The sequence below is a fragment of the Solanum lycopersicum genome, chromosome 4 (genome assembly GCF_036512215.1).
Source record: "Solanum lycopersicum chromosome 4, SLM_r2.1".
Taxonomy (NCBI): domain Eukaryota; kingdom Viridiplantae; phylum Streptophyta; class Magnoliopsida; order Solanales; family Solanaceae; genus Solanum; species Solanum lycopersicum.
The window spans coordinates 56,299,233-56,311,763 of NC_090803.1; the positions used below are offsets into that span (position 1 = coordinate 56,299,233).

General features: G+C 33.2%; 1 protein-coding gene across 2 annotated transcripts; it reads left to right on the plus strand.

The window, feature by feature from the left end:
* Positions 1–1,753: 1,753 nt before the first annotated feature.
* LOC101249346 (PLASTID TRANSCRIPTIONALLY ACTIVE protein 6, chloroplastic) lies at positions 1,754–7,893 on the plus strand. Of its 2 annotated transcripts, XM_004237318.5 has the most exons (6): positions 1,754–2,530; positions 3,243–3,311; positions 3,439–3,543; positions 4,089–4,208; positions 7,184–7,273; positions 7,362–7,893. In XM_004237318.5, exons 1-6 carry the CDS (start codon positions 2,024–2,026, stop codon positions 7,476–7,478), a joined length of 1,008 nt encoding a protein of 335 aa, XP_004237366.1. In that variant the 5' UTR covers positions 1,754–2,023; the 3' UTR covers positions 7,479–7,893. The 2 variants fall into 2 exon arrangements, with proteins under 2 accessions (XP_004237366.1, XP_019069116.1); XM_019213571.3 differs by lacking the exon at positions 3,243–3,311 and having other exon boundaries at positions 1,807–2,530.
* The last annotated feature ends 4,638 nt before the right edge of the window (positions 7,894–12,531 follow it).

The following is a 12,531-nucleotide window of genomic DNA, read 5'->3' on the forward strand; positions in this document are numbered from 1 at the left end:
AACTATATACCGAGCGAGATAAGTCGAACTAGACGTCATCAATACATTCTCTATCTTTTACAATCTCCACAAAAGCTTGAATCACCGTTGTCGGCTGGTGTTAAGGTCAGCATCAAGAAAACAAAATGTAGAGTGTATCATAAGTATAAAAGAATAGGTTTCCAGTAAGCATCATACGTCGATCAATCTTGAAAAGTAAATACTATATGAAAAGCGCGGAAATAACGGTGACTAGAGGTCAGAAAAACAAAACAATAACATAAAGTCTAAATATAAAGCCCACAAATCTAGATGAACAAAACAGTAAAGTAAAACAACTATCTATAACCTAATTGGACCTCCATAAGCCCAGAAGGTACATTAATGCACAATTGGAAAGTAAATAACCTTAATGGACCCTCATAAGCTCGATGAGATCACATAAGAGCTAAAGATAATACTAGCAAGGATTAGAAGTATTTAAGAACTATAACGTCCGTCCTCAGACTCAAATTGCGGCGAAGGCAACCCAAAGAACCCAATGAAACCACAATGTCTAGACTTAAGCCTGACAGATAGAATTGTACCCGGACTCAAATTGTGGCTTGTGGTAATGTGTTAGGGCTTCACACCAAGGTTGTTAGAACTGCGCCAAGGCCTCAAACTATTGCTAAATTAAAAGAGATGCGGTAGGGCCTCAAAGAGTGGTTATAAGAGATGTGTTAAGGCCTCGAACAATGGCTATTAGACTCTGATTGTGTCCCACTAAGGTTACATAAGGAAATATATGGACGAACAGTTACACGAGTTGAGTTGTCGCATAGCTAAGGATTCATATTATCATTCCCAAGTCTGCTACATCACTCTAGTGAGAGCTAAGTCGTCTGAAGCGAAGGCAGGGGATTTCTAAAGCCTAATAGCTCCAAATAGCAAGTCTAAGGCTATCACTAGCCTATGCCTAGTCTAAGGCAAAGAACAAGCCATCAATATCACTACAATCAAACAAATAGATACAACAGGGTAAAATACAACATGTAAACTAAGAAGGAATGCTCAATTTCCCAAAAACTATCCAAAAAGGGGCTAAAATCACGTGTTCTATCAACAAAACATGATTCAAGATAGATAAACCTCCCAATACTAGCTAAATAACATGAAAATAGCAACAAAAACTCAATCTAAGATCGGTAAGTCGTATTCTACCTCAAAATTGATCATGCGCGCTCCAAATTAATCACTAAGCAAGAGCTTAACCTTCTGAATTGCCTCCAATTGTGGTCACACTATCAAATGAATGACCACGACATTAATATAGACTTTTTTTGACACCCAAATTACAATAATTGAAGATGAAATTTAAAACAAATCAAAATTGCATTTTGAGAGATCTTATTCAACCGAGGAGCCTGTGCCCCCAAAAAGGTCACAATCTAAGCCTTAAATCCACCTTAAAAGCTCATACACTAAAACTTCAAGAAATCACCATTAAAGAGATAACAAAGGAGGTTCTGAACGAGAAATTACCTCCAAAAGAAGCCCATAATGCCCCCCCCCCCCCCCCCCAATAATCCTAACTCAAAAACCCAATAGCAATTAGAAACAGAAATCAGCTCAATCGGAGTTCTAAAGATCAAGAAATCAAGCTTTTATAATTGATTTTATATTACAAAAGTTTCAGCTAATCTTTTTTAACATATATAGAACAAAGTAAGTGGCACGAAAGTCATTATAAAAAAAACTATATATAATAAATTTATGTGGAACGAATTTAAAAGGGACATGATAAAACGAGGTCAAATAAATTGAAAATAAATTATTTTACTACATGAGATAGGCAGGGCAAGGTTAGGTGGATCGAAACATTTGTAGCTCTTAACGAATTTAACACGCCTCACCTCGCCCCGCATCTTTGCCATCCCTGCTTTCGAGGGGGCTTAAGTATCAAATCTAGGATATGTAAGGACCATAATATGAGTAACAAAAAGTACAAATCTAATCCACTCCCCCGCTTCACTTTTTTTTCCTCTTCACTCACTGAACAACTATGAGCGCCGGTCTCCTCTTGCCGCTTCCGGTGAAGCTTTCAACCTTCTCCACTGCACCTTCTTCACTTTCTACACCGACCCTTTTCACCGTTTCATTCGCTAAGACAATTTCCAACAACCTCATTTTTGTTAAACAAAGTTTGAGCTCAAAAAGACCGGATTTCAGGGTGTTCGCGGATGACGGAGATGCTGACGGTGGAGGTACAGATGAATATGACATGGACGAAGATGAAGTGGAAGAAGCAGACAACAAGAAGGACTTTGATGTTGACTATGATACCCTCTTAGGTGGTGGTAGTGCTATATCTTTAGCTGTTGCTAGGGGTGATGATGACATTGCGATGGTGAATAGCAGTAGCTTTGTGTTTACTCAAGGATGGGATTCGGAGAAAATTGTGGATTATAGGATTAAGGAGGAGGAGTTTCATAAAATTTGCCTTTTCGATTGTGATTTCTTCATTCGTAAACCTCCTGATCCTGATGACGATGTTTATGATTTTCGTGAGGTTAAATTCTGAGTCTCTGTCTCTTTTCTTTTTTTTTTCTGCTGGGAGCATTAGTATGTTTGCAGTAGAATCTGCACATTGGAATTTGCATATATGGTTTCTTTTTATGGATAAAATATCTTCATTTTAGCGTTTTGCCTAGTGTTATATGTAATGTTGTTCGGAATGCATATTGATGTAAACACTTTGTTGATTTCTGTCTTGATAAAATGGTTAACATGGTTGTCCAAAAGGGATGACCTAGAGGCTGAGTCAGGGGAATAATGTACTGTTGATCACTATCGGAATAATAGCTTTCAAACTTGGTGCCAATCTGCTTCAACCTATGAGCATAATAACATTGGCAAAACCTGTGATTGTGGACTGGACACGCTGTTGGGTGGATTACACCTCAGATGTGTTTTTTAAAAAGAAATAGGGATTTGTCCTTCCATGTTACATGGACTCAAATATGGGTGTGTATTTGGTATGCCAATTGATATATATCCTGGTGAGATTGTCAATTTGATAAAGTTTATGGAGTATTTGAAGGACTGCACCTAGTACTACCGCACCCGTGTGTATGTTCAACATGGGTAGGTCGGCATATGAAAAGAACATTAGACCAAAGTTTGGGGTGTAGGAGAATTCAGATAGTGAAATTTGAATGTTAATTACCGTTTTAACAATGTATGTGCTAGCTAATGAAGTATCATTTCTATTCGGTATGCAGATGTATGTTACACCTCCAGATACTGATATATATGCCATTCCCAGAGTTCTTGCACCAATGCCTCAGAAGGTTTATATATTTATGATTGTACATGTTGAATTCTGTATGACTTACTTTTGAGTACTTATGATTCAACTTACAATAGATATACTGGGTTTAAGTAACTTCTTGATCAGCAATATGTTTTTTCATGTAGTATATCAGGTGTGCGATGAGTGATTATGGGTGCTACAATGTGACAGAGCCTCCCATTGATGCACCTAGAGATCCCATGTATAAATCTGAGAGGGAAATTATGAAGGTATTGATGTCTTCTGGTTCAACTGATTAGACATTTGTTCTGTCATATGCTGTATATGCAGTTTATTTTGCTAAAGGTATGAAGCTTGTGAAGTAGTATTAGTTGTTATGTAAAATGCAAGCTGGACTACGAGATGAGCTTTCATTGAGACATAAAAAAATATGAAAGGAAAAAGTTCAAGGAACAACACTTTTAGTATTCTTGTTTTTGTATCTTCTTTTCTTTATTTTTGCTTTCAGGCAAATCTTCCTCCTTAATCCTTGTTCTTGATTTGTTTTTGGAGGGAGGTCGTAAACTTTATTACCCATTTTTGGTGATCATTTTGGATTTTTTGTTGCTTAGGTCTTATATATTGATCTCTTGTACTCCATCCATGTATCCTGAAAAATGTTCATCAAAATTCTTATGCTTGTATCACACAACTATGATGTTCAAGTAGTTAATCCAGACATCTCCTCTGGACTGGTATGAAGGCTATGTTAGGAAGGTAAGAATGTTTAATCTTGCATTCTATGGGTCGTATGATCAGCATGTTTCTGTTGCAGGTATTCTTGACAAAGCACTACAGGAATCGCAGGGCAGGTGATCCAGAATTTGCTCTTGATTTCGAAGAAATATACGTTATTGATTCTAAAACCAAATCAATTACAAGAGCCAAAGTAGTGGTAAGGAATCATTACAAATTTGATTGAACACCTTTTCTTCTAGATTAGCTAATTTTTTATTGATCAAAAGTAACTTGGCTGATAAAGCGATCATCTTTTATTTCGCGGACATAGCTTTTTTATTTTCATAGCTGAATTTGCTGCCTGTGTAATTGGAGTTCCAAAAATTGGATTGTTAATTCTTTGAAGAGATGTTTAACAATTTACACCGCTCAACAATCAATTCTGACTAAATTATACGGTGCAAAGGAATACAGAAATTTGGGGAAATGGTTGTTTTGTTCAAGGGAAAGGGTGCAGGGTTCAGGAGGAGTTTGCATGGAAGAGGGTAAGAGGCAAAGGGGGAAAACTAATGGATTTAAGTTTAAATTTATTTCTTTGTTCTATGGAAGAGAGGAAGTGGTAAGGTTGCAATTGCTGCCTTGCACTGATAAGTGGTAATTGTTTTGTTTGCAATAGAGCCGGAGTGAATTGTCATATAACAGACCCAAAAGAGCCAATTCCACTTTGCTGATGATGCCAAAGGATTTCATTTTTATACTGAAAAGGGAAGGAGTATACAACAACAACAACAATATATCCAGTGTAATCCTACAAGTGGGGTCTGGGGAAGGGTTTAGTGTACACAAACCTTATCCCCCTACCTTGTAGGTAGTCGGCTCAAGGAAATAATTTCAAAGCTAATCGAAAAAAGAAATAACATGAGTGAAGGTCATGGGAAAATACTATAAGAAGTATGTCAAAGCATTTTGAAAAAAGAAATGCAACTGCTACAAAATAATACGATATCAAAATGCAAGTAATAACGATAATAAGTGACATTGAGGGACAAGAAACTCCTTGAGTAATACTATGACTACTAGTATGAAAAGGTAAGGAGTGTGTGTGTTAATAACTGTTTTGACTATGATTTAGGGACTGAAATTAGAATTACTCTAAAAGCCTATGCTGATTTGCCTCTTCAAAAATGCCAATCGGTGCATATCAGATCCTCTAAAATAGTGCATTTTGGAGGATTCTACACAGGTCGTGAACAATTTTTGAAATCTGAGCGCAAACAAAGAGCAATATGAGAAGTCGATTCTAAATGAATGTTGTGCCAAAGATATGTGGCTTTGAGCCGGCTCAAGAGAAAATTTGGTTGAGTTGGTCTATTAGATGCCCAAGTATAGTCTTCAGAATGTGATAGAGCAAGCTCCTAGTTCTTGACTTCTCCTCCATCAAAAGAGCTTCTGATAGGTGTTATGAATTCATTGTAGCTGCTTTCGTTGTATCAAGAATCACAAGGACAGACTCTTATACAAATTAGAGAATGTTGATCCACTTTTTTGGTTCTTTAGATTGCCTCTAGATTTTAATAGAATAGTTAGGTGGAAATAACACCTTGTTTAACAACAGTTACCTTTATTTGTAATATTTCTAATTGGACTCAACCTTTCCTACTTTCGCTTGCTGGGTGGTTGGACATAAAACTGTTATCCTTTCTCTAACTGCTTATTCTGCCTTGTATTAAAGATTTTTCTTCGTCCCATAATTATGCTTTTCTTAAATGCTTCAATTGACAGAGTGTTGCACAATCAGTGATCACTGCTACACAATGAAACATAAAATTAGGTTAAAAAGACAAGAATCTGAACCCCTAACACAGCCATATTTCCTATCAATTCTTTATTTACAAAGACTCATTTTCTAGCTGTCTCTCTGTTTCTTTTCTTGGCATTTTATAGTAGGACTTCCCTTGCAAAGCCCTTGAAAAGTAAGTGACAAGGTATGCTCGGAACATCTTACATACTATTAGACATGAAAGTTGGATTGTTCAGTCGAACAAGGTAACGAGTCTAAGGGAAGTAACATGTGTACTTTAAATATAGTTTTCCTGAGAAAGGTAAGGTTGGATGGAAGAATTTTTAAGGGAAAGGTTTGGAATACTTCTGAAGCATACCTTATCAGCAGTCCCAAATATTACTCATCTTCTTTCAAATGTGTAACAACTACAGAAATACGGCTTTTCTCTTATTTATTTATTTATTGTTTTTTTCATTTTATCCCTTTTGCATTGTCTATGTAGGATTTAGTCTGTAGAAAAGGTATAAAGTTTGAATGATTAAATACATGAATTCACACATTTACCAGTTTCAAAAAATAAAATAAAATACATGATTTAATGATAAAAAGTTTAGGAGATATTGTATTTCTGATTGAAAAACATAAGAAAAAGTATCAGAAATGTTCGAAATATGTTCAACGCAGATACGTGTAACTTGCCCTTTCTTTAAGGTCTTGAACTCATTTGAAAATGATAACTTTGATATATATATTTCTACCACTCCCTAAAAGTCCAGTTTTATTGTTATAATAGGTTTGCATTTTGATGTACTTATCTTTATGAGTCTGATGTGCAATTTCTTGTTGGTAAATACTAGTATCCAATGAAAGAGCTTTTATTACAACTTTTAAATATATTGTCCCAGATGTAACTGCACAGTGACAATAGCTCTTCACAGACCCTCTTTTCGATAATAGTGCTTATTGTGGCTTATTACAGCTGTTGTAAGCATTATTATATTAAGTGTTTTAATTATAATTTTGTTGTTCTTTTGTTGGGAGGCACATCAGATACAACTATAGTTAGGCTGTCTGCAAAATATAATGAAAGAAACTGTAGTGGACAAGAAAATGATCATTCTTTCCCACCTCGCCTTTCTCCGAGAAAAAAAAAAGAAAGAATTTTGAAAAGAAAGAGAAAAAACTAAACACTTGTGTAAAAATTCATTGCATCATTATCCTTTTTATTGTTGTTATGGTGTGGAGAATGAAGAAATGCTTTGTTACAGTGAGATATTGGCTGCAAAAAGTTAGACATTTCCCATCAAAATCTGTTTCAACTGGTAGACATTGAGCATCTGGTTGTAGCCTTTGGTTTCTCAAATCATTTATCGTTAGTATTAAAAAGTTATTTTGTGTTCCAAAAACAGGTGACAGTTCCTGGAGGAAAAAGCAGGGATAGGAAGAATGATTTACTTGTCATCCGTGATAACGGGAACTCATTCAAAATTATACCATCAGTGAGTATTCTTACTCCAATTCTTTCTTATCTCTGTATTATTATCGCTGTCTATCCATCTCTGATGAGGGAGCATCATATTAATGTAGGAGGAAAGAGATGATTTTACCACTGTGATAGAGAAAGAAGAGTGGAAGAAGACAAGGCAAGACATGGAAAGACATCTTAGTAAGCTAAGGGATTTCAGTGTTTCAAATTGGTTTTAGTTGGCCAATGAATACCATTGTCGAATATTTCTGTGGTAGTTACCTCAGAATTGCTGGAAGAGGTGGACGGATTGAATACCCTAATAGCTGAAGGAAACAATCAGGTTAATCCGAAATTGTTCATGGTGCTGAACGCCGATAGAGCCAACTGCTTCCAAATTTCAGAATCTTAATCTTACATTATGACTTGTGAAAATGATCACTGGATGAAGGTTTACGGTGAGCTTAGGTAGAAGGTAATGTAGCAGTTAAAATTCATAGTATTTCTAGTACAAGAAAATGTGCAAAACTTGAACCAGTAACATTATCGTAAAGCAATCGAAACAATTTCTCTCCTAATTATGAAAGCTGGAGGAATTTGGAGTACAGTGCAGTGTAATTTGCTTCAAATTTTGTTCAACTGTTTTACAGTCAATTTTTTCTTCTCTTTTAACTATTACCAACATCTGTTTTGGTTCTTTAGTATCATAAGTCATCATTTCTGCTTTTTCGAAGTAAACCAGTTTTCGAGTATGTCATCATGATCATGATCAGTGTAGAATCATATATATATATATATATATAGAAAATCTTCGACCTGTCTGTGTGGCACCACCACAAACCAGAATTCCCTTTTAAATTTATTTATTTTCAAAAGTAGCCTTCTCATTTTATGAAAAATTGCGACTTCATGAAGAGTTGTGACTTTAATGAAGAGTTGTGACTTTTATGAAGAATTACGACTTTTATGAAGAATTGCGACTTTTATAAAGAGATGTGATTTTTATGAAAGGTTGTGAGCTTTCGGAAGGTTGCAACTTTTCCAAATAGTTTTAGCCTTTCAGATAAGGTATAATAAACATTTGTGCACGGTACCCTTTGTTGTTTATAAATAAAAGAATTTCCTCTCACTTTAAAACAACGAAAATTCTAAATCACTTCCTCCTCCTCTTCTTATTCTTCACAACTAATATTTATGTACTTTGTTCCTGTTGAGTGGCTCACTGATGATTGCTTATATAACAGATCTTAGTATAATTTATTAAGTCATTAATATGTTTATGTTAGTAAGGATAAATGATAGGATGTAATAAATTTCATTTTCTTTACATTATTAATGTTTGTTACCACGTAATAATCTTGTATATGAGATAATACAGTGTTTTAGTTTTAATAACTAATAGATTTAAAATATTATTTTATAAATTCTTTGATATTAAGTTTCCGCGCGAGGCGCGAGTAATTTTCCTAGTTTTATGATTAGATTACATTGAAATAGGTAAAGCATCAATTGGAGAAATTTATTACAATAATCCAGTAAAACATGTATTGCAATGCCAACTAGTACCAAATTGTTGATTCCAACAGAAAACTCTCAAAATAAGACATGTATATTCTGAATGTTTGTAATAAATAAAGATAAAATATGGTGTTGCTTAGACAAACTCATTTTGACATGCTTGAGACTTCCTTGGGGAAATAGTTTTTCTTTGTAGTAGCAAAATGTTTTTAGGAGAAGTAAGCAATTTGACAAACTGCAAAACTCGGGCATTTTCGAGAAGAGTTCTTGGTCAAAAACATCTTTAACCTATACCCTAAGTTTAAATTATATCTTAAGTAAATATATCTTTTTTTGACAAAAAACATCCTCCGAGTATTTGAAAGTTAATAATTTTCATCCTTTTGTTAGATATTGTCAACAAACATACATCATATAATCACAACCATCACCTACGTCGAAACAAGTTTGAAACCTAAGAAACTTGATCCTTCCCTTCCCGAATTTGTTCCGCTTGTTCTTGGTCTACAAACAATCAATGTGATACGGAAATCATTCAATTATCACTAATTACCCGGATTACTAACAATTCCAACAATCTTAGATCATACCCATGATCACAGGTATTCAAGTTAGGGTTTTTTCCACCATAGTTTCTATATCATCCCATCCCCCATCGATAATTACCCATTAATTTACAATTTATAGATCAAAAAACGGATTCAAGGAGTTAAAATCTTACCTTTAGCCTCAAAATGGTGAAAACTGTCTAGAATCGTCTAAGGTACGTTCCTTAGCTCTAAAACAAGAGAAGTGCAGAAATAAGGATGTTTAGGAGTTTGTTTACAACTTTAAGTCGCGTCTGGCCCACCATAGTGGCCCTCACCCCGCTACAACGGCATCGCCAGAGCGACCAAAACCACCGCCAAAGCGGCTTGCATGAAACAGTGAATTATTTTAATAATTCCAAGACTCCCATTTCACAACACACCTTTATCCAATGATGTTCATAAAATATTGTTCACGCTAAGATCGATTTCGGGAGTTCTACTAGCCCAAATTCCATTTCGTAAAATCGTACGGTTTCCTTAACGACATATCTATCTACTCATGTAATCAAAATTCTAAATAATTCACTCGATTTTTACCAGATTTCCTTACACCTTCATGACTCCAATTTTCGTCCATATCGAGACTTCAAGTTACCACGAAAAAGTTTTTAGATCCAAAAAATTTTCCCGTTGACTTTTCTAACGATGGAACCTAATCATTACAACAACAACATATAAGGAGAATAGAGAGGCATCTTGATTCAAACCTGCAGCTAGTATAAGTTTAGATGAAATATTTGTTGAACTGATCTAGCAGCACTAGAATTATCAACTTCAATAATGGAGGAGTAAACTGGTTTGGGCAAAGCGTCATTCATACTTGAGCTATCAAGAGAGATTGAGCAGTAGGAAGATGAATCTTTTTCTCACTAAACCTAATGAGTTTTATGTTTCTTACTATTCCTACACTAAGTACATTGGGTCAGACCATTTTTAGGTCTGATCTTGTACATAACTCAATTTTCTTTTTTCATAATAAAAGGCTTAATGCTAACTTTTAGTTAAAAATAAATAAAGGGAATTTTTTCAAAATAACAATATTTTGACATTTAATAGTTTCCTTAGCCACTCTTTCGATATTTATCTAAAATGTCAATATTCTAGGTTGTTATGTATTTGATTTCTATATTTCTTATTTCTTTGATTTTCAAGATTACAATTATTTAGAAAGAAGAAAATCAAGGGAGATAATATTTTTTAATATAGAAACATATCAGCTTAAAATTGTCAACAATTACAATTTTTAAAAAAAATTCCCTTTTTCATTCTATTGGATAAATTTTCCTTTTTATTATGTTTTCACTGTAATTCTATACCAATAATTATTACATTTATGTGTTCATTACCATTCAAATTAAACTTGATATTTTACTTTCATAGTGAAAACTGCAAATTGTGTTTCAATGATTAAAATTGTATTATATGACTGTCTAATATGTATTTCTTTTATTTGCATACAAAAATATTACAGATTGTATCTCAATATAATTTAATCATTACATGTGAATATAATTTATGATAGGATACAATATTCTGCAAAAGAAATAGCATACATGGTGAAAATAATACAATCTATTGAGGAAAAATATATAATATTCTAAAACATAAATACAAATTACCTTGAAAGAAATGGGGATACAAGATTCTGGAAAACAAACAGTATACATAGTGAAAGTATTACAATCTGCTGAGGAAGAATACAATATACTAAAAAAATACAAATTGACTGTCAAAAAAGTAGGATACATCTATGCTTGAAATACAAATCTATTTGGCGTACTTATTTGAATGACTACAAACTAAAAAAAAAATACAATGTTCTTAATAAAAATTTAAATAATGAGTAAAGAAAAACAATTGACAAACAAAAATTAATATGAATGTTATTCTGGTATGATACAATTTTTCAACCATCTTCTCTAACTCTCTTTTTCTTCTTCGTATGCTATGTTCCTTTTTCGATTTTTTTCACCAAACCCAAATGTGAATCTGTATTCACTTGTGCATTATAGTCCTATAAGAAAAAATCAAAATTATTAAATATGAATATTTAAAAAATCAAACAATATATGATGTATATGAATGCTTAAGTTGATTAATACATATTACAATCAACTAAATCTCAAATATGAAAATAAAATTACAAAAAAAATCAAACAAATAGTGCTTAAAATAATATAAATTCGAAATACATAAATATTTGATGAGTATGTTAACAAACTCACATTAGAATAAAAAATAAATAATGAAAAATCCGTAATACATACAATCTGAAATTCAACATAATTTCTGACTTGAAAACAAAATCTCATGAAATCTCGCAAAGTAAATAATGACTTCGAAAATACCTTTAACAATTGAAAGATTTCTTGAATTAGTTGATAAATTTGAACAAATTGGTACGAACTTTAATAATTAGTTCTTCTTAAACAATGAGGGAGAGAATAATGACGAAAATTTGATGAAAGACAAAAAAATAAGAAAACATGCATGATAGGGACAATAATGAAAACTGAAAAGTTGACGAAAGAGAAAAAAAATTTGAAAACGTGAAAGATGACAAATAAATTTAATGGTATTAAAACCTAGAAAGAAGTGTAAATGGGAAGTGGATGTATTTCTTTTTCGTTTTTATAGGTTAGTGGTGTAGAATTTGGTCCAATGTTGGACTATTTAAAAAATAAAAGGAAAGACAAATAACAATATTTGGATACAAATTATTTTTTAAAATATTATTATTTTTTAAAATATTGACATTTTAAATAATTATTTTGGTGTAGTTATTTTTACTAATTAAGTTAGGAATTGTGACTAGTTTATCAATTCTCCAATAAAGAAATTATATTGGGCTATAGTTGCCAATTATATGTAACTGTTATATATATATATATATGTGTGTGTGTGTGTGTGTCTGTGTGTGTTTTATATCAATTCCTGTGTTGGGTCAAGTTCATTCATAAGAAATGCTAAGTAATTTGTTAGCCCATTAGTTGTCCTTTTTTCTAATCCTAACCCTTATAAACAAATACACAATTATAATTGAAGGAATAAAGGTGATTTTCCCTCATTAGTTGACGGCCAGGCTTTACGGGAGAGAACATACTATATATTTCCGTAAATGATCTCTTGACTAAGAAAAATGGGAACCCATCTTGAGGGAATTTCCGTTTTCAAGAGTCATAAT

Excerpts from the sequence above, each read along its gene's own strand:
- LOC101249346 (XM_004237318.5), top strand. The coding sequence starts at position 2,024 with ATGAGCGCCGGTCTCCTCTTGCCGCTTCCGGTGAAGCTTTCAACCTTC. Across the intron at positions 3,312-3,438 it reads TTGCACCAATGCCTCAGAAG|TATATCAGGTGTGCGATGAG; the intron begins GTTTATATATTT and ends TTTTTCATGTAG. Across the intron at positions 3,544-4,088 it reads CTGAGAGGGAAATTATGAAG|GTATTCTTGACAAAGCACTA; the intron begins GTATTGATGTCT and ends TTTCTGTTGCAG.